At 51.1% G+C, this 21,184-nt stretch overlaps 2 protein-coding genes across 7 annotated transcripts in view; one reads left to right on the top strand and one right to left on the bottom strand.

Moving 5' to 3' along the window:
• Positions 1-3,252, bottom strand: part of CDHR2 (cadherin related family member 2) — a 43,447-nt gene extending 40,195 nt beyond the window's left edge. Inside the window, exon 1 of the mRNA XM_079144653.1 lies at positions 1,026-3,252. The gene's annotated coding sequence lies outside the window, so the exon portion shown is untranslated. The remainder of the gene's footprint in view (positions 1-1,025) is intronic.
• Positions 3,253-4,073: 821 nt separating this feature from the next.
• RNF44 (ring finger protein 44) lies at positions 4,074-20,108 on the top strand. Of its 6 annotated transcripts, none has more exons than XM_079144638.1 (11): positions 4,074-4,232; positions 14,568-14,718; positions 14,909-15,098; positions 15,463-15,630; positions 16,090-16,266; positions 16,368-16,529; positions 16,620-16,747; positions 17,008-17,095; positions 17,183-17,304; positions 17,431-17,530; positions 19,096-20,108. In XM_079144638.1, exons 2-11 carry the CDS (start codon positions 14,612-14,614, stop codon positions 19,111-19,113), a joined length of 1,260 nt encoding a protein of 419 aa, XP_079000764.1. In that variant the 5' UTR covers positions 4,074-4,232; positions 14,568-14,611; the 3' UTR covers positions 19,114-20,108. The 6 variants fall into 6 exon arrangements, with proteins under 6 accessions (XP_079000764.1, XP_079000763.1, XP_079000760.1 ...); XM_079144637.1 differs by having other exon boundaries at positions 4,076-4,232; positions 16,093-16,266; positions 17,716-20,108; XM_079144634.1 differs by having other exon boundaries at positions 4,076-4,232; positions 17,716-20,108.
• Positions 20,109-21,184: the final 1,076 nt, after the last annotated feature.

Here is a 21,184-nt window from a genome sequence, read left to right as displayed (position 1 = left end):
ACCTAAAAGAGTTAGAGACCATTATCATCATACCCATTCTACAGAGGAGGAACTCGAGGTTCAGAGAAAGGAAGTGACCATTCTCATGTCCCCTCAAGAGCAAATAACTGAACTGGCTGTGCATTCTGACTACAGGGTCGAGGTTCTGGAATATGGAAAGAGCAAGCAGAGTGGTCACCCTGTCCTTCCTCACTCACTTGTACCCTCCCCCTTGCTCCTTCAGAGAGGGGGTTCCTTCTCCACACTTCTCTCTCTGTCTCCCGCTACCTACCTCCCAGAAAGTCTTCCCTGTTCCCTGCCAGTGGGCACCTGATGCTCCCATTGCCCAGCAGTCCTTCCCCTGGCAACAATACCCTAGTTTTCATTTGGGGAAACTCCATGTACCACTCTCCCCTATTCCATGCTGGCCATGTGATGAGGCCTGACCAGTCAGATCACAGCTTCCCCTGGCCACAACAATTGGATCAGGTTTGGGCAGGTGATCAAAGTTGGGCCAATAAGAATGAATGGTTCTCAAGTAAAGGACTTTTGTTGGAATGGTTGAGAGCAAGCACTTCCTCCCAGTGAGGATGGCGGAGTTGTAAGAAAGTGACTCTGGGGCTTCCAAAAGCTGTCGTACTACGATGAAGGCAAGGTCTGACTGAGACATAGAGTAAGACTTTACTCTAAGACTGAGTAAAGCAGAACTAAGAAATGAAAACACACAGATTCCTTGTGATTCTGTGTGAGCCCCTGAATGCAGCCATGTTGAAACCACTCATTGTCAGAATTTTCAGTTACTGAACCAAAACATTGCCTTTTCTGCTAGACCTTGTTAAGTTGGTTTCTGCTCTGACTACAGTCTCCTTTGAGACAGGAAGTCCCCTCCCTTCACCACTCCACCCAGATGCACAGAGTTCAGCAAGAAAGACAATGTGAATGTGGCTTGGCCATCTCCCAGTTAGTAAGCCTCTTGGAGTCCCTGCTCTTCCTTGCAGCACAATATCAGACATCCTCATTTGTAATTCAAAGAAAATATTACCTACTTCATGGGATCTTGTGAGGAGTAAATCAGGTGACTGAGATACTGCTCCTGTCATGGGGTCTTCTCACATGCACTCATCTGGATTCCCCCAGCATTGAATTCACAACTTTCTCAAGGCATATGCCCTCCATCTTGTCATCCCTATGGGGTGTCCTGTTCCTCATGAGCAGGAGACATGTCTGATTCACATTTGATAGACACACATCAGTTAGTTACCAGAGTCAGAAATTTTAACAGGATAATTTCTTCCCCAGATCCTCAAACATAAAATAGATTACTGACATATGTATGCTACAACAAGCTTTAAAAGGCAAAGAAATCTGGATGAAGAGAAGTCACATGAGAAAACAAGGGGAATCTAAGCTTGAATGGAGTCCACAAAATATTTGCCTTGACGTTCTGAGTAAAAGAGGTGGGCCATAAATCAGGTTCTGAGTTGTTTAGCAGGCAAAGCAAGAAGGGAAAGATGATCCATTGAGTCCAGCATCCATCTGTTCAAAACCACAAGTCTATACCCAAGATCTGCGAGCTATGATGCAATTTCAAGTTTTGATACCTAAAAGGCATTTCCTCTTCTGAGAAGCATTTCTGAGGCAAGGATGCTGTGAAACTTTGGACAGCACTTGACAGACTGGTACAGCAGAGCAATTAAGAGAACAGGATCAGAGGGTGAGAATGCTGGGTTCAATCTGGGGAGGGGCAAGCTATATAATATCTCTGAACCTTAGTTTCCTCATCTGTAAATCATGGATAATGTATGGTACCTGCCTTGGAAGGAGGTGGTGAGGATGAAATGAAGTCACATATTTAAAGTCCTAGGCTTGGTGCCCACACAGGGTAAAGTCTCAATGAATGTTAATTTTTGTTGTGGTGTGCTGGGGGTTGTTGTGCCATCATTACAAATGTTATCTTATTCAATCCTCCCCAAAACTCCAAGGATAATTTTCCCCTATTACAGATGGGAAAATAGAGGCCCAGACAGGTTAGGTTACCACCTGAGGCCAGACTGTCAGGAGTTAGCAGAACTGGAATAATAATACATATCTGCACAACAATTCTTGCCCCTGGCTTTCCTGCCAGTTATCAGACTCTCCTCTGAAGAATATAGACACTAATTATTGCTGATGGGTTGACAGGTAGGAGGTGAGGCAGGTGACCTCACCCAAGGCTCCAGGTTCCAAGCTCCAGCTCTATCTTAGATCACAAAGTCAGCCTGGTCTCCCTGCACAGACCCCAGACACAACCCTCTGCCCTCCCTCCTTGCTGTGATGACTGGGGCCATCAGCTGTGAGTCACCGTTATGGTTGTCAGGTGTGCCCTGGTCTACCTAGACCTTTGGACAGCACCTAGATGATCCAAATGTTGCCCTGCCCATCTCAAGAGGCACTCGTTCACCTGCCACAAGGCAGCCTGGGAAACTTGCTGTGTTCTGGGCTGTGATGAGCCAGATCTGATTAACAGGTACAGGTTCAGTTAGTTCCAGGGAGCAAAAGGCAGAAAGCAGGGCTAAGAACCCAGGATAACCAGGGTCCTAATATCCTCTCCCAAATTTTCCAGCTGGAGTTTTAGGCAAGGTACATCAATCTGAGCCTCAATATCCTTACCTGTAAAATAGGAATAAGGACAAACTCCAATTAATTGTATTAAGTATTAATCATTAAATGCATGAAAGCACCCAGCACAGGGCAAGTAACAGTGATGTGCACATGGGGTAACAATTTAAATATACATTAGGGTCCCTTCATAGCCACTGTTTTAAGTGGATGCTTTTTCAAAGGTGGTCAGAAAAACTTCACTATCTTTGCTATGCGCACCCACTATGTGCTCAGAAATTGATCAAGTCAAAACTAAGTGCTAGTTTGTCCCTGACTCGCTGCATGACTCTGGCTAGTCATTCTCTCTGAGCCACCGCTTCTTCATATGCAACATGAAGACATCCCCTAATCCCTGCCCTAGAGGTAATGAACCACCTGTAGAGCCTGAGCTGAAGGTGGTTGTTTGGTGTGAATGCATTTAATCCTTCCTCAATATCCCAGTCATCCCTTGATGCTACACTCTGCACAGGGTACAAAGTTCCTTCGTTGCTGTTTACAATCAAGGAACCAGCCCAGGAACAGCCCTCCTTTGTGTCACAGATTCATTCACGGACTCCCACCCTAGAAAAAACTTCGAGATTCACGAGACAATCTCTCTCCCTTTTCCCCAACCCCAGAACCTTGAGCCGCCTTCCAAGGCACACTTTCCCTTTAAAGTGCTCTTTCCAGGTTGCTCTTCTTACCAAAAAAGGAATCTTTAAAAACTAAGCCTCAAGGTAGCCGAACCAACCATCCGCATAGGAGCTAAGTCCTGGCCTCAGAACAGAGGATTCTCCCCGCGGATAGCCGCTGGGAGGCGCGGTCTACAGGACCAACAAGAGCTGCCAGCGCACCGCACTCTGGGAGCTGTAGTACTTATTAACCCGCTTCCTCTAGGGCTGGGGCTCCCTGTTCTGTGCAAGTATGGGGCCAGTCCTATCTCGTGTTAGGTATACAGGGAATGTGGGGACAGAGGTGCAATCCCTCGCCCAGCAGCCTTGTCTTCTTGTCACTGGAATCTCATAATTTCTTCCTGAATAAAGTTCATCCCTCCACTTCGCAGACAAGAAAACATCAGGAGAATGGCCCAAAGGAGGAACCAAGATCTACTGAGCCTGTTCTTTGTATGTCTACCTGCGCCCCCTTCCCCATTCTGAGGCTGTGGAAGAGGCACAAATTCTCCGGGAAGCAAAGACTCTTTGAAAGGCCACGGAGTCGTATTACTCCTTATTTCACAGATGAGAAAACAGAGTCAGTTCTCACCTAAGGTCACAGACGTAGTAAGTGGGCGCTTTGCCCTTGCGCGCCCTTTGCCGCCTAACGTGAGTGGGCGTGGCCGAAAGACGCCCGCCCTTTCCCGCCTGCCACCACCCCCTCGTATGGTGCAGTCCAGCCAGTTCCATTTGCTAGGGAGCCAGGGTGGGAGGGCCGAAGCTTGCGTGGGTGGGCCGAAGCTTGCGTGGGTTCCCCCGCGCGTGGACGGGTGGTGAAGTCCGCGGACGGTTCCACTGCGCGGGCCCAGAGGGGGGGCCCGCGGCAGGCGGCGTCCGGGCCGCTGCCCGACGGAGACGCTAGGCTGCAGCGGGAGCGACGAGCCGCCGCGGGGTGGGGGAGCAGCCCCACCACTGCCCCAGGTAACGCCCGGCCGCGACCCTGCGCCGAGCGCCCCAGGCGCGGAGCCAACGAGGACGCAGCGATAGGGGGCGGCCTCGGGCTGGTCGAGTAACGCTGTGGCTTCCAACGAGGCCTATGCGTGCGCTCACTCAGCCAGAACTCGCTGTCTTGCGTCCATGTGCCGGTGCCGCGCCGCTCTTCCGTCGGTCAGCTTGCCAAGTGCCCCTGCTCGGGGATGCTTGGGCAACTACAAGTCCCAAAGAGCCCTGCGCCCTGCGCCCCGCGCCTGCCCTGATCACAGCCCCCAACACACATCCCCGGGTGGGTCCGGTTTCAGCTGGGACCCAGGTATCCCGGAGCCCGAGAGGCGCTGCTGTCCTTTGGCCTGGTTATGCTGGTCCAAAACATTTTTACAGACGCCCTTTGTGCTAGCCATTGGAATAGTCAGAATGACCCGGGTCCTGCCCTGGAGCGGCTGCGAGTCCTGGGAACAGACCCCGCCCCCCCCCCCAACCGAGCACCGTCCTTATTGCATTCAGGATGTTGGAATTCCGAGGGGGCAAGAGAGGATCAGTGTCTTTTCCAAGACCACACAGCTTCCGTTTTCTGAAGGCCACTAAACCCTACTCGAGCTGGTGCCGGGGGTCAGAAAGGAGAAGAGGTGAAAGGGGACATTTAATGTGGAGGAAAAATGGGGCACTTGGTTGAACTCATCTCCCGGGTCTACCAGACACTGTACTCCGGCATATGCTGGTTTTCATTTGTGGACAGTGGAAGATGGTCGTGATCCTTTTGCAGAACTTGAGGACTCCAGTGGTGAGAGTTACAGGGACTGGGGTGAGTCAAAAAACGAAGTACACACACACACACATATCCAAATGTAGACCTGGAACCAGAAGGTTAGGCAGGTGCCTCCTAAGATGCACACACACTGAGATAGGTACTCTCATCCCTATTTTACACCTGAACAAACAACCTTACAGAGGTTAATGACTTCTTCAAGGTCACAGAGCTCATAAGACGCAGAGCAGGCCCTTCATTTAACCATTAGTGTAGTACTGAGTTCTAAAGGAGATGAACAACAGTGTTGGGTGCATCTTTGTGTTCAGTAAATGTCACCTGTCATCAGTGCTATCATTATTGCTGTGATCTTAGATATAAGAAACCAAAATTTGGAGAAGGCAAATAAATTACCCAGTTTCCATACTGGAGCCAGAATGCTGCAGACATGAACCTCAAACCCTAAACATCTCTACAAGACACTTAAAGCCCTTGCACCCTTGCCCCATTGGTGCATCTACACAAACAGTTCTTTTTAGAGAAGCCAAAACTTAGGCCTCAGGTACATTCGGTCCTGCCCTGAGCAGAGAGGACTTGTTAGGGAACCTGTCAACTCCCTCTCAGGTATGTGAGTCTCTAGGCTGAAGTGTGATATTGTGATATCTGGGAGGTCTGAGTTCTGAGCTGGCTCTACCAGGCTGTGCTGTCCCCTGAGGTGGTACCTCAATCTCTTATCTCCTGACAGCTCCATCCTGGAAAGGTTACTGTGCCCTGCCTCTTTGGAGGAGAATTTGAGGAGCCATGGAAGAAAAGTGGAGTACTCTGTGACCCTGAGGGAGGGAGGAAGGCAACCAGCTGTTCAGGCTCTGAGTAGGTGGAAACCCTGGCTGGGTAGGGCCCCAGCAGGAAGTGATGACCACACCCTCCTTTTCCGGCCTCAGCTTACCCAAGCCCCTCCCAACTGCAGAGGCGGCCAGGAGGAGGAAGCTGGAATGTAGCTTACTTGGAAGCATCAGGATTTGAGCCCCTCTGGCTGTCATCTGCTCTGTGTGATGTGGAGTTATCCCACTAGTCCCTGAACCCCTGTGGTCTCCTCTTGCTTTTGATTATTGAGCAACTTGAGTAATCATGGGAGTCTCCGTGTTTTCATTTGCATTGCATTAATCAAACTTAAGAATGTGATCCCAGGTTTGCCCCTTGATGGCTGTGTAACAGTGGTGGCTCATCACCTTTCATTTAAGTTTCCTCATCTGTAAAATGGGACAAATACTGGCACAAAGCACTTACCTCAGTGTCAGATGATCATGTGGGATTTGCCCAGACCCTGCAGAAGAACCTTGGACCTGCATCTTTCCACAAAACACACAGCAGGAGCCCACTGGCCACCCTTCTGGGTTGTATGATGGGGGCAGTGACTGTCTCTGAACCACTTCTATCAGTAATATGAGAGTAAATAGTACCTGCGTTCAAGGGGGCAGGTGTGATGAGAAACAGGCACATTGGGAATTGTAGGTCACATCCTCACACTGGAGTTCCAAAGCATAGGATTTTGAAGAAAAGTTCAAGTTTCTGCCTTGTATTGAAAATTTAGGATATCTGATGAATTTGTGCCCCCTTTCCACTTTCTCCAGACTGGTTTTCCTTGTGCCCAGAAAAGACATGTTATTGACCTCAGATCTTGGTTAAACCCAAGGGACTCTGGGAATTTACTGAAGACTTCCTGTGGCCAGGCCCAGACACATGGAATAAATAAGAGAGTTGTGCAGGAGAGATGATGGGGAGGGGTTTCCTGGACAAGGATGAGGGATACGTACAGAGCCTCTTCTTTGGGCATCCATTACCTAGCATGAGCCAGGCCCTGGACTGGGTGTCTGGGCCCTGCTGGGAATAGGGGGAACAGCCTTCTGCTGTTGTGATGCAGTGTGATAATCCTACTGGGAGGAAGCCAGAATAAGCCAGAAGGTTAGGGAAGGCTCAGAAAGGGTATTCTTTGAGCTGTCCCCAAAGCATGAGCAGGATTTTACCATAGGTGAGTACAGAGTTGAGGATATATTAGGCAAAAAGAATGGCACAGTCAGAGGCTGGATCTTGGCTAGAGAGTCCTTTTCTGAGGGCAGAAAGTGGCTCAGGTATTGTTTGTGGCCTTTGGCAAAGTCACTTTGTGAGTCTCAAATTCTCACTGTAAAATGAGGTTGGGTTACCCCTGTGCTGCCTAACTTCCAGCAAAGACTGACTGCACACTTAAAAGGGCTGAATCCTCTCAGCCAGGAGGAGGATTATTAAGACACAGCAGTGATCCTGATAGGGCCATGTGCAAATTAAATGGCACAAGGGGAAGATCAGGGTGCATCTAGCCCTGGTGTGCAGAGATGGAAGAGTTCAGTACGAATTGGAGATAACACAAGCAGCTTATTGAAAGAGGCAAAAGTCAAGGCAAGAGGAAAGAGACAAGAACAGAGGCTCAAAGGGTAGAAAAGAGGAATGGATTGGTAGGAATTCAGAGGGCATCCAAGACAAGCAGGGAAGGCCAGAGGGAACACCACCGTGGTGTGGGAGAGGGTTGAGGAGAGGTGAGCCCAAAAAGTTTGGACAGAGAGAACTTGTTAAGTATACCCCCAAAGACCAGTTTATGTGTAGTTGGCAGTAGGGAGCCACTGCAAGCTCTACCCCTATTGAAGCAGGGGATAGTCTTAAAGATGTAGGAACCTTTAAATGTGGGAGGGGTTTCCAATTGCTTTTATATGGTGAGGAAAATAAAAACATTAAAAAGACACAGGAGGTGAAGGAAGAATTGATGAGCCAGTTGAAGAGATCATCGAGTGGGCTGGGGATGTAGTGCAGTGGTAGAGTGTTTGACAGTTCGGCACCCCAAGTTACATCTGTAGTACTGCATCAAGAACTTGGATCTTCTGTTGCTTAGAGATCAGCAAACATCCTGCTGAGTACTATCTTTTAATACTGATTATTGTTGGTCTAAGCGACATGCAATAAGCAAGTCTGTTCCCCAAGCTTCTTTCTGGATTTTTCATTGGACACCTGTCCTGAAGAGGGATTTCTGATTTTGAGGAAACAAAAGATTTTATTGCTTATAAGACTTAAAACATACTTCATTATAGAAGTTTTTATTAAATATCCCAGTAGGTTGTATTCTAAAAATTTTTTAAATGAGCAAATGTAACATCATATACAATAAAAAAAATCTATCTTCCTGATCCAGTTCTCCTTGAGGACAGTTATTAATCAGTTCCCTCGATATCCTTTCAGAAATATTCTATGCAGATGTATATATCCAATTAAAGTTATTAATGGTACTGTTACACCCTGCTCAGCATTTTGGATTCAATTTTTTAATTTTTAAATTTGGGATTATGGTTGGCTCAGTAGTAGAGTACTTGCCCAGCATGTGCAAGGCCCTGGGTTCAATCCCTAGTACCAAAAAAAAAAAAAAAAAAAAAACACCAAAAACTACATTTGGAAGTACAAAATACCCAAGAAGCATAAAAAATGAGCCCCCATCCTGTAGCCCATCACACAGATTTAACAAATCCTAACATTCTACACTAGCACTTGTTTAGGGATATCCAGGAAGTAGCCCTATGGCAATATCTCTGCAGCTGCCTATCTGTGGTAGCTACATAGGAGTCCAGTTATTAGTTGAATGGGTTCGCTCAACAGTCCTTATTAGGCCTGTCCCCAACTCTGGGATATCTAGCATATTAATGATTTTTTTTGTTGTTGTTTATATAATTGATGTGTAATGCCCCATTTCATATAATGCCTGCCTGGGAAGACATCCAAAGGATAACAAGGCTTGGCTTTGGTTCAAATGCCTGCTCCACCACACTTACCAATTCTGTGATGTGGGGCGAGTGAAGATTCCTGCGCATGCGCTCTTCCACCCCTTCCCCTAAGGTACTGGGGTCAAGCCAGCTCCTGGCACATGCCAGGTCAGCGCTGTAGCACCGACCAATATCCTCAACCCGTTAGGTCTTTATTAATCTTCACTTTTCTTATCTGTAAAATGGAATGACCGTCATAATCTCTCGTTTTATAGCTACTGGGAGGGATACTGAAGTATGGAAGGTTTACACAAAACTTCCGGGCCCAGCCAAGAGTAACTACTGCCTGATGACTGTAGTTAGCCTTAAACTACAATCTGTTCCCCGCCCCTTTCCCCTGGCCAACGTGGGGGCGGGGCGGTTAAGTGTCTCTGTGACGTCAGCGCGCGCAGGACCAATCTCCCCACCAGGTAGACGTTAGCTCGTTTGCATGGGTCGCCCGTCATTGGTCTGCTGGGCAACTGAGGCCGTCCCACCATTTTAAAGGGGCTGCACACTATAAACAAGGAGATGTGGGGCGACCGGATCATGATGTCACCGCGGTGCTGCAGCTCTTGGAGGTGACGTCATTCTGGGAAGGTTGCTGCCCAGTACTTTTGAAGCCATCCTAAGAGACGGCCTAAGAGACTGTCCCGTTGGAGATCAGCCCCATTGCACTCCAGTGTCCGAGGCGGCACCCGGTCCCCAAGGAGGTGACCATGACACAGTAAGTCCGCGCTGCGGTGTCTGCTGGCGGGATCCATTTCTCCCGCAGGGAAACAGTCCCCAAAGCGCAAGTAGTTGGCTAGTTTGCATAGGCTGTTTGAATTGCTACCTGTCGGTCTTGTCCACCCCGAAGTGTTCAGCTTTTTGTCAGGCTCTGTGGCCCCGCCCCTTGCCTTTTACTGTGGCTGCGGTCGCTTTAAGAGCGAAGGTGGGAGCGAATGAGATTAAAAATACATATATATCTCGCTCTTATCTTTCAAGATGGCGGCCCGCCAGTCACGTGCCTGGCTACGGTAAGTGATTGGCTCTCCGGGCTGCCATGGGGCGGAGCCCCTGGCGTGGGGCGGGACCGCCGCAGGCTTGCAGCCGGCTACTGTTTGCCTAAACCTCCCGGCGCGCCCCCGCGAACCCCCCTCCCACCCGGCGCGCGACCCCGCCGCTTCGAATGTTGTGAATCAAATGTGGGGTTTGTTACATTCCGCTGCCGCGGCGGACAGTTCTTAAAGGGCCAGCCTCCGGCAGCCGCGCAAACCAGCTGCGTCCGGCGCGTCCCTCGGCTCCCCTAGGGCCTGGGCCAAGAGAGACTGACCGCGCGTGGGCTTCGCGAGGCGTACGCCGTCGGGCAGACAACAAAGAGAGAGGGCCCCGGAAGGAGCCGGGCTGCCCCCGGACTGGGGGGGTGGGGAGGGGAGCACATTGTTCCGCAGGGCGGGGACTCTTAAAGGGTCCAGGCAGCCCCCCCCGCCCCCCTGCCCGGCTTAGCCTTTCCTAGATTGCGAACAAAGGAGTCAACGTGTGGCCGGGCGGCCGAAGGTGAGTCGAGGCCAAGGCCCGTAACTCCCGATTCCCGCACCCCTGAAACTCCGTTTCCCTTCCCGGGGATTGGGGCAAGTGGTCCAGCTGGCTCCGCAGGGGTTAATCACGGGCGGTAGGGACTGGGAGCGGCGAGACCCCTGAGATCAGGGAACCCCCCCCCCTGCGCCCTCCAAGGCCGGCCCGGGTCTCCCCTCTTCAGAGGCAGAGCGCTGCGGTTGGAGAGGAAGGAGCCGCCCCCTCCCCCTGCTGCCGCCACTTCCTTTGTTGTTGCTTTTGTCTCACGCCGAGCACATGGTCCAGGATCCTCGGCTCTTAAAGTCACAGCGCTCCGGCCCCGGAGCTGCAATCTGGCCTCCCGCCCCCAGTACTCCTGAGCGTGGCACAAAGGAATTGGAAAGGGACTCGGGAGGCCTCTCTCGGGGCAGGTGTCCCAAGTCTTAGACCCCTACCCCACGCCAGGGAGAGCTGGCTGTGGAAGCTTCTTGGAGCCCCATGACCTGCGCTTGGGCGGATCTGGGGAGGAGCCTGCCCCTCAGGGACCCCGGCTTTTCTCCCCCTTCTAATGTGACCTCCAAGTTTCTTGTTCCCTCTGGCTTTTGGGTGGCATTCCAGGGAAGAGAGATTTCTACCCTCATTTTATAGTTGGGGCAGCTGAGACTTTCAGAAGCTAAGGGATTTCCTTGACCAAGGTCACCCAGAGTGAACTACCCAAAGACTCCTGGCAACGTGTGTGGTGGTCCAGCCTTCAACCGCCTCCAGGCACCACACGTTGGAGAGCTCCTCTTTGGGGTGGGGGTGGGGCAGGAAAGTAGGGAAGGGGCTTCTCTTCCTGCCTGAGTTTACTCATGCTCCTAGGATCTGACTGTGCTCATCTGCAAAAGGGAGTGTCTCTTCTGCAAGCAGATCCCAGACCCAAATGGCATGGGCTCCTTAAGGATCAGGGTATCTGCATGGGGCAGTGGGCTTAGGGAGTTGGCTGACTGGGAAGTGGGTGCATGTGGGACTGTCAGTGCAAAGTGAGATACCTGCCTCTAGGCAAATTGGATTGAGAGGGGACTGTCAACCCATTTACACAAACGTTTTTGAGAGCACAGTGCCTGTGTGGAAAGGCAGAGCAGTTAAGCTGGCCACCCTTACTGTTTGACCTTGAGCAAGTTGCTAGCTCCATCTTGGCCTCACTTTTTTCTCTCCATAACAGAGCTACTTACAGGTGCATGGAAGACAAAGCGTTCTCCACCTCTTTTATGGCTTGGAGTAGAGTTGGAATTAGATGGTCTTTCCATGGACTACTGATGCCAATGAGAGAAAGGAATTGGGAGAGGCTGGGCCTAAGGGGCCAGCCAGGACCAATTGTGTTCCTTAGATTTTGTGGCTTATATCAAGTTCTTCTTTCTCTGGGCTTCAGTTTTGTCAACTGTGAAGTGGGTGTGTCCCCTCTTTGCTGCCTTGTGTTCGTTGTGCTTAAAGTAGTGCCCTGTTTCTGCCTGGGACTTGGGGGTGGAGGTAGTGTATCTTATTTTCTGATAATGATCATTTACACCCAAACTGAGTTTAACTTTACAAATCACTTCCGCTGCAGTCTTTGACAGTGCCCTGGGAGGCAGTTAGTGAGTTGTTCCTGTTTTACAGAGAAGGAAGCTAAAGTTCAGTAAAGGGGAAGCCATGTACCTAAAGTCTTCAAGACTCTAGCCAGAAATTGGGGATGTTAAGCGTGGGGCTGTGATGGCTACTGCTGTCTGTCTGGTTTCTTGGCTCCTTACTTACCTTCCCTGAGGACTGGGTGCCTTTGTAAGAGATCTGGCCACGGAGCAGATTTCCACAGACCTGGGTCTCTTTGGGATTAGTGCCCATGAGCATTAGTACTGCCTAGCCTCAGAAGACAGCTGGACACAAAAGGAGCAGTTGAGGCCACTGACCGCTACTGACATGATAGCTAATCGTGGGTGCTTTATGGTCAGACTGGGTTATGCCCCAGTGCGCTTACCACTCGAGCTGACTGGCCATGGTCTTCACCTCTCTGAGCCTTGGTGTACTTACCTCCAAAGGTTGTATGAGGACTCATCAAGTTGGCACATGGGAAATGTTATAGTTCTTGTTGTTACTATTTGTCATTGGCAGAACTGTACCTCCCCAAATCTCTGGAATCAACTAGAGCAGAAGTTCCAAACCTGACTGCCATAGAATTTTTTTTAAATATATTTTTTAGTTGTTGATGGACCTTTATATGTGGTGCTGAGAATCGAACCCAGTGCCTTATACATGCTAGGCAAGCGCTCTACCTCTGAGCCACAACCCCAGGCCTGCTATAGAAATTGCTAAGGAATTTGGTAAAATCTAGGTGCCCTTTTCCCCTGAATTTTCAAATGGTCTGGGGTGGGCCAGGAGTCTGTTGCTTCAGTTATCTGTGTCTCCCTTGGCCCTCATTTGCTTGGAAAATTGACAGCAGGATATACATGTGTGTATAAGGATGTGCACGTGGCCCAAGCCAGAGATCTCACTGTCATCTATGGTGGGCAGGTTAAGAAAATGGACTTGAGTGACCCAGAGAGCACGTGGGGAAGGCATGCAGAAATAAGGCCCAGTGGAACCAGATTTCCCACTTTTCTCCCCTCCCCTGAGAGGTTGTATTGTAATCTCCCAGTTTTTAATTATTGGCCACTAACATCATCACTGCCAGACTGTGTGGCTTGGACCTGTGTGTTTTGAGTCTCTTTAGTGCACATTTATAACACCTGCCCTGTGCTAGACACGAGGCGGTCACTGGACCCTGTCCACACCCTCTTCTGAGTGTTAGAGCCCTTGAGTTAGGGGAGAAATGTGCATTCCAACCTACACACTTCCCGTCCATGTGGTTTCAGCCAGGCACTATAAAGTGGAGGCGATAACTCCTAGGAAAGCTTGTTTTGAGTATTAGGGCCCAAGCTTGTAGAGCAGAGCACTGAGGAAATGGTTCTTACTGCTGTTGGCAGGAAAGAACAAGATGTTGAACTGACAGTTAACACCAGCTCCCTGGCTGTGTCAATGAGGAGGTGACATTTCAAGTTGAGTATCAAGGATGCATTGGAAATTTGTTAGACCGAGAAAGGGTAAGAGGTGGAGTTCCCTGTGTCAGGAACAGCAAAGGGCTGGCCCTATTTGATGCACCCTTCAACTTTACAGGATCTGACAGGTTCTAGAGCTTTCCCTGCCAAGGCCTTAGCCCAGCCTATGAAGTTAACGAATGGAAGCCTGGGATTGAGCCAGGTCCCCCAACTTCCCCCACCTGGGCCCCCTCTCTGACTCTGGGGAGGAGGCCTTGGCCCCACCCATTCCTTCTTCCTTCTTAACTTCCTCTCTCAGGGTCTTGCTTCCCTTTTTTCCTTAGCAGGCCCCACCTTCAACTTTGGGGCTATGTTAGGATTCTCCGACTCCCAACAAGGACCTATACCAGACTCAGGCTACCAGTAACCACTGCCTTCATTACCTCCTGTGATTGGCAGCAGGATGTAAGGGACAGGCTTATAGTGGCCCCTGTCCTAGCTTTAATACTTACTGTGGGATCTGGGAGAATTCCTTTCCTCTTGCTGATCCTAAGTTTTTCTCCTCTGCCAAATGCTCTAACAAGACCTTTCTTGAAGAGTAGATTAAGTCACAGTTGGGTAGGCACTGTGGGAACTGGTTAAGGAAAGAAAATACTGCTTCCTTGAACTGAAAACCCCCAGTGGCAGAAACCAGGTTGGAACCTCTTACCTAGTGATAGTGGAAGAAAAACTGGATTCCAGGCTTCTTTGGGATCCCTTCTGAGCCAGCCAAATGGAAGGGAGGAAGACTGGAGGCCAAGTTGCAGCCCCTGGCAGAAGGCAAGGGAAGATCCTTGCCCAGGTCCCCATACCAGGAACCCTACCCAGCAGAAGCTTTGTGGGAACCAGCTGGTCCCAAAACACGTGCTGGCCAGATCTCCAAACTCAACTCTGAGAGGACTTGATGCCATTTCACAGAGGTTGAATCTGAGGCATAATTCCTTACAGGCTGAGCCTGTCCCTAATCTGTCAGCTCTGGACCCCAGAGCCCAGAGCAGGGTCTGTCTCAGGGTGCACATAGAGCCCAAGGGTGTGATAAACATCACTGGCCCCTGGAATCATACTGCAGGGATTTGATTCAGTCTCCCCAACCTGTAGTGGGGCACGGTGACATGACTTCTCCATGCCTCAGTTTCTTTGTCTGTTTGCCTTCTAGGGTTGTGAGCCCTGGCCTAGCCCCTCCAACCCAGTGTTCCCCTGATGCGACCATGGGCTCTGGCAGTGACTAGGTGGCCACCCTCCATCCCTGTGGGTCAGCGGCGATTCTCTGCAGGACCTAACAGTACTCCAGTCCAGCTCTGGGGAAGGTAGGAGGGAGTCTCCCAGCCCTGGTATTGAGGTGGTCAGCTTGACTGGGACCTGGGGATCCAGAGGGGTGGGGCCCAGGGTCCTGAGCTGTCTTCCCTCCCCAGTGGGTGTACAACCCTGGCTTCTCTCCCTGCTCTGTGAATGAGTGGCACCCCTTCAGTCCTATGGGGCCTCCTCTCTGTGGTGCAGCCCCAGCCACGAGGGCCCCCTGGCCAGCCCACCTGCCCAGGATGAGCGCTTACCCTCCCAGCAGCCGCTGCCCCGACCACCACACCTCCCCTTAGAGGAGCACCGAGCCTCGGCTCCTGCCGGCGGGAGCCCCCGAATGCTACACCCAGCCACCCAGCAGAGCCCGTTCATGGTTGATCTCCACGAGCAGGTAGGCAGAACACTTCCCCACTTCACTGCTGTCCCCCAGCCTTTGACGAGCCAGTCTTAAGAAGCAAAGGCTACAACACCTTGGTTCCACCTTGCTTAACTCATTGCATGGTCAAGGGAGACATTATTAGCCTTAATTTACAGGTGGGTAAACAGGCCCAAACAAAGGCAAGGCTTTTCCTGAATTCCTAGAGGTTCTTCCCTGGGGTGCCTGGGCCAGGGAATAATCTGATCTGTAACTTGGTGGGTCCCTAGCTGAGAAGGGACAGAAACCTGGGAGCTGAGCCTGGTAGGACTTTTTCTCCTGAGGGTTACCTGAGTGGTGGGACCTCCCTACAGTTCCCCGGCTCTCTCTCTATTCACAGGTGCACCAGGGACCTGTCCCTCTGTCCTACACAGTCACCACAGTGACCACCCAAGGCTTCCCCTTGCCTACAGGCCAACACATCCCTGGCTGCAGTGCCCAGCAGCTCCCAGCATGCTCCGTGATGTTCAGCGGGCAGCACTACCCCCTCTGCTGCCTCCCGCCCCCGGTAAGTGGATACTTTCTTTTCCTACTCCAGGAGCAAGCCCCAGCTGTAAGCAACTTTATGTCCCCAGGACAGCTCAGCAGGCAACCCTGAACTGAGCTGAGCTAACAGTGTTCACCCAGTCTGTCAGAATTCCAGGCCATAGTCCTTTCTAGGAAAGATGTGTCAAAGCGTGGTTCACGTGCATTGATAAGAGTACTTCAGGGTTCAAGGACCTCCCTGTACCCTAGTGTCTTACATATTGGCATAGGTACTAGAGTGGAGGCTATGGGTCTTTAGAATACTGTGTCCTTCCCGGGCAGTTTAAGACAGAGATGGGACTTGTAGATCCACTGAGGCTACTGGGTTTGTGTGTATAATGAGGGTGGAATAACCCCCTGGCCCTCATCACAAGCTAAGGCCCAGCCCAGAGTCCAGAAGAACATTCTCCAGCCTCCTCCTCCCCTCTCCCTCCTCTTTCAGCAGCTGATCCAGGCATGCACCATGCAGCAGCTCCCTATGCCCTATCAGACCTACCCCCACCTCATCTCCAGTGACCACTACATCTTGCACCCCCCACCACCAGCCCCTCCACCTCAGCCTGCCCACATGGCGCCTCTTGGGCAGTTTGTATCACTGCAGACCCAGCACCCCCGAATGGTGAGTCTTGGGGTTGGGTCTGTGCTAGAGGGGAAGAGTGGAGGGGAGGGTTGGGGATTTCTTTTATGCCTTTTGTGACTGATCACCCCTATCACTTCTAGCCCCTGCAGCGGCTCGATAATGACGTGGACCTGCGGGGAGAACAGCACCCTCTGGGTGGCTTCACTTATTCCACCTCTGCCCCTGGCCCAGCTTTGTCCCCCTCAGTACCCCTACACTACCTGCCCCATGATCCACTGCACCAGGAGCTATCTTTTGGTATGGTAAGTGCCAGCCCCACCTCCCAGCCAGGCTCGGGGGCATTCAGGAAGCAGGCCCACAGGCTGACTTGCAGTCCGGCCCCCATCTTGCAGTCGTACTCCCACATGGTGCCACGAAGAATGAGCACCCAGAGATACCGCCTGCAACAGCCACTGCCCCCGCCACCACCGCCGCCGCCACCACCGCCACCTTATTACCCCAGCTTCCTGCCCTACTTCCTGTAAGTACCAGCACATTTGCCCCAGAGCTGTGACACCTCTTGTCCTGGAGACCTTAGGTCCTCCAAAGCTTTCTAGTATCTCCAGCAAGCCACATACACACTCTCTTGAGTTCCCATCCTAGAACAAACACCAGGGTCCCCATTGTAAACTGTGCAGAGCTGTGGACTTTGCATGGAGGAGTTAGAGGAGCACTTCTGTGCTCTCCCCTCTCCCGCCCATATTAACCTTGACCTTAGGACTTGACACCTGCCTTCTCTAGCTCGATGCTGCCAATGTCACCAACAGCGATGGGGCCCACCATCAGCCTGGATCTGGATGTGGATGATGTGGAAATGGAGAACTATGAGGTCCCGTGGCTTCCCGTGCCGGGAGGTAGGGTTTGGGAGATCTCCAGCTCTGGGTGCTGCTGACCCTCCCCTTCTACCTTTATGTAGGCCCTTCTGAACCTGGCTGAGCGGTTGGGAGATGCCAAGCCCAGAGGCCTCACCAAAGCAGACATAGAGCAGCTCCCATCTTACCGCTTTAACCCCGACAGCCATCAGTCAGAGCAGACACTGTAAGTGCCTTGTCACCACCTCTTGACCCTGAACAACTGGGCTGCATTGAGATTCCCTCAAGGGGAATTACACTGTGATGAGCCTTCCCTCAGCCATCAGTGTGCAAGTGACACTGCCCTTTCCAGGTGTGTGGTCTGCTTCAGTGACTTTGAGGCGCGGCAGCTACTCCGAGTCCTCCCCTGCAACCATGAGTTCCACACCAAGTGTGTTGACAAGTGGTTGAAGGTATGGTGGCCCCAGGTATTCTTCCCATGGTGAGGGGCAGGGCAAGCCTGGAGAAAGTTCCTCCTTGTCCCTGTCATCATCCAGAAGTTCTGGCTCTGCCAGCCAGGTCCTCACCAGGCAGCTGAACTAAAGGGGTGGGTGGAGGACAGGAGAGAGTGAATCCTGACTTGCTGCTGCTCCCCTAGGCCAACCGGACATGTCCCATTTGCCGAGCCGATGCCTCCGAGGTGCCCAGGGAGGCTGAGTGAAGCCCCACAGCTGCCCACGAGAACCCTGCCCGAAGCTCTGGAAACTCGGGGGGGACCCAGGGAGGATGGGGAGGGAATGGCCCAGACCTGCCCCTTGGTTCCCACCTGCATCTCCAGAGCTGGTCCCAGGGTCCTCCTTGTGAGAAGCCCCTGCAATAAGCCCCTGCATTTGCCAAGCTCCAAAGATTACTTCCCCGATCTGCCTGCCTGTCTGCCCGCCACAGAGCTGCCTAGGTATCCCCAGCTCAGTGTCCCTCCTGTTCACCCTTGGGTCCTCCTTTTTCTTGCTGGCACTGAGAGCCAGGGGTATACTCCCCTCTCATGGCTGGTAGAGATCCTTGGCCCCAGTATGGGCAAAGGACTTACCATCCTGGACCATCTTGTCCCTTGCACTGAAAGAGTGTGCTCTCTGCCCAGGGGGCACTGCCAGGTGTGTGGACAGATGGTGGCATGAGACTATTTTCTAGGACCTGGAACTGAGTCCCCCTGATTGACCCAGGCAGCCAGCTCTGTGTAGTTTGCTGTGCAGGGTGTGTCTGGCTCAAGGACCCTCACCCAGGCACAGTAATACTCCAGCCCCATCTCCAGGCTGGAGGACATCCCAGCCAGGCCTCTTGAGCAAATAGGAGAAAGACCCAAGCTGGGACACATATATCCTGAGGGGACCTGGGCCACACTGGGCAGGGTCCCTGTGCTCCTGGTGGCTGCCCCTCCACCAGTGATGGGGTCAGATACATGCCCAATATTCTCCCCTCTGTTGTTTTGCATGAATGTGAGGAGCAGCAGTTTTTGTTTATTCATTTGGCCCAAAAATGCGTGTAGGATTTGGGGGTGTGGATATTTAAGACAATTTTTTTTTTCTTTTGGTTTAATGGTGGGGGGTGGGGTACAGGGACCAACCAGGACCTAATGCCCAGGGGGCAGAGAAGGGTTGGGTGGTACCGCCCGGCCTGCATGCATGTGTGCGGCTGGGGCTGGGCTGGGCGGCTGGCAGTCATGGGGCAGGGTTGGGGGATCTGTGCTCAGCTGATAACTGCCATGCACTGTACTGCACACGTCCCTAGAGCCTACTGGGACCGTACGCTTTTCAGGGCATTTCTCCCTCTCCAGCCAGGGCCCATCTCCCACCTGCCTGGGTGAGTCTCCTCCAAGGAATCCCAGGAGGATGGGGACCAGGGAGGGTGTGGACCTCCATCTCCAGGGGACCCCTCCCAGCCTGATCCCTGCCCTCCAAGGTCTGGAGGAGGCCCCTGTAGGGTCTGGCTGTGCTTCCCACCTTCCTTCTCTGATCCTATTCCTTTCCTCTCCTACCCTCAGCTGGGGTTGCTGCCCTGAACGAACTGCGTGTGGGGCCGGCACATCCTAGCAGGCAGCCCTTGGCGCCTGCTGCCTCAGGGATGCTCCAACCACCCTCGTTCTCCCTGCAGCTGCCCTGGCTCCCTGCCTCCCACCCGCCCCAGCCTGCCTGGTCCCACCCCCATGGAGAACCCAAAGTCTTACTGTATATAACTCCAGGTGACGTTTCTATATTTATAGCAGTGTTGAAACCCACGTGTTTTACACAAAGAACCACCCTTTCCAAAACCCCCCTCCCTTCCTCACCCCAACAAAAGGTTTTCCAAACCCTGACCATTCCTGGGGCAGGCGGAAACAGGCTCGCGGATTGTGTGTTGGCTGCAGCAGTGATTCCAACAGCAGCTACTGGGGGGGAACAACATTATTTTTAATCATCATAAAAAAAAGATTTATGAAACAATTATTTAGGATGTTTGTGATTTGCCGACCTTGCTATAGATGCCATGTTACCAATGATTTCCTGTGGTGGGGGCTTGTCATTGTTTACTCTTATTTACCAACTTCTGGCCTAGGCATGACAGTGGGCACCTTCCCCCAGCCCTGGCTGGGCCCAGCGCCTGTGTTCTGTGTTAGAAAGGTTTTATATATATATAATAACATATATATATATATATAAATATATGTAATTTTGGGGGCCCTGTTCCTTGCACATTTTACAGTTACCTCATTTTTCCCATGTATGTATTTGAGAAAATGCTAATATATAGAGAAAAAATGGTTCTTAAAGCTTAAATGTGTGGTTTTTTCCATTCCATTGGATTCACATTGGTTTGTAGCATTTAACATAACTAGTATGTTGTATTATATATATGTGTATACTGATTGAAATTTTTAACAGATTTGTACTTTTTTTAAAATGAAAGTTGCTAGTTCTGCTTGACCAAGTAGTGCAATCATTATTTTTTTTAATATTGTTGCTGATTTCAGAGGGATATTCACTAATAAATGTATGATGTATACCAAGTATTGACCAAGCTGCCTTTGGCTGCCTGTGTTCTTTGGTGAGAAGTGCGGATGATGTTAAGCTGAGGGTGTGGATGGGAGGACAGGTGAGCTGAGGGTGTAAAGGAGGTTGTTCTGCACTGTGGAACTTTAGGGTAGTCAGCACCTCCTCGTCAAAGAGTGGCCTGCCAAGCCAGTTTTTAGTGATTGCTTTTCCTGGGCCATCAGCCTCACATGTGAATTAGGTGAGATTTTGTTGGCAAGTGACAGGATTTCATCTAACTAATTTGAGGAGGACGGGGGAAATTTGCTAGCAGTTTTGACTTTTAAATTCTGAAGTAGTGAGCTGGGGTTGGACCACAGTTTTGGAGTGCTTGACTAGCCCGTGCCAGGCCTTGGGTTTGATCCCCAGCACCACAAAAAAATAAAAAAAAAAATTCTAAGGTAGGTTCTTCTGTTATGACTGGATCAGGGGGCTCAGGCCTGTCATAAGGGAACAAGGTCTCTTTCATCTTCCAACTTTGGTATCAAATTCCCATGGAATTTCTGAAATCAAATCTTACTAGACCAGTTTTGGTTGTGTTCCCAAACCTGAACCATTCATTGTTAGGAGGGACCTGTAATGGTGAGATTGGCCAGGACTGTGTTACATGCTGCCCATCCACAGGCAGGTTCCTGAAACCACAGGAACTTGAACTCCTCAAACCTAGGCTAAGTAGGGATGAAGGACCCTGGAGACACCTTAAGTGCCTTACAGATGATGAATTTACATTCATCTTGTTCAGAATGGTGTCTGGTGCTGCAGGAGTGGTGGCTGATTTGTTAGCATGTCGAACAACATGATCCGACATGGTTTAGAGGAAGAGTAGGCTGAGGTCTTGTATCTGACGCTACTAACTAGAGCCTTGATCAGGGCACTTTTCTTTCGCTCCTTCAATTACCTGCAAATTAGGGGACGGGATCATTTGAGTAGTTAGGAAAAACTAAGTGTGTTTCACAAAAAGTCCAGTGGGAGCATAATGGTTTGCGTATAAAAGAAAAACAGAAAAGGGGCCTCTGGTCAATTCCATGTTGAAGGCAATGAGTATTACAGGGCTTCTCTCAACCA

This window comes from Sciurus vulgaris (genome assembly GCF_902686455.1).
Source record: "Sciurus vulgaris genome assembly, chromosome: 6".
Classification (NCBI taxonomy): domain Eukaryota; kingdom Metazoa; phylum Chordata; class Mammalia; order Rodentia; family Sciuridae; genus Sciurus; species Sciurus vulgaris.
This window is presented reverse-complemented; position numbering and strand designations above follow the sequence as displayed.

Excerpts from the sequence above, each read along its gene's own strand:
- RNF44 (XM_079144634.1), top strand. The coding sequence starts at position 14,612 with ATGCGACCATGGGCTCTGGCAGTGACTAGGTGGCCACCCTCCATCCCT. Across the intron at positions 16,530-16,619 it reads AGGAGCTATCTTTTGGTATG|TCGTACTCCCACATGGTGCC; the intron begins GTAAGTGCCAGC and ends CCCATCTTGCAG. Across the intron at positions 16,748-17,007 it reads AGCTTCCTGCCCTACTTCCT|CTCGATGCTGCCAATGTCAC; the intron begins GTAAGTACCAGC and ends TGCCTTCTCTAG.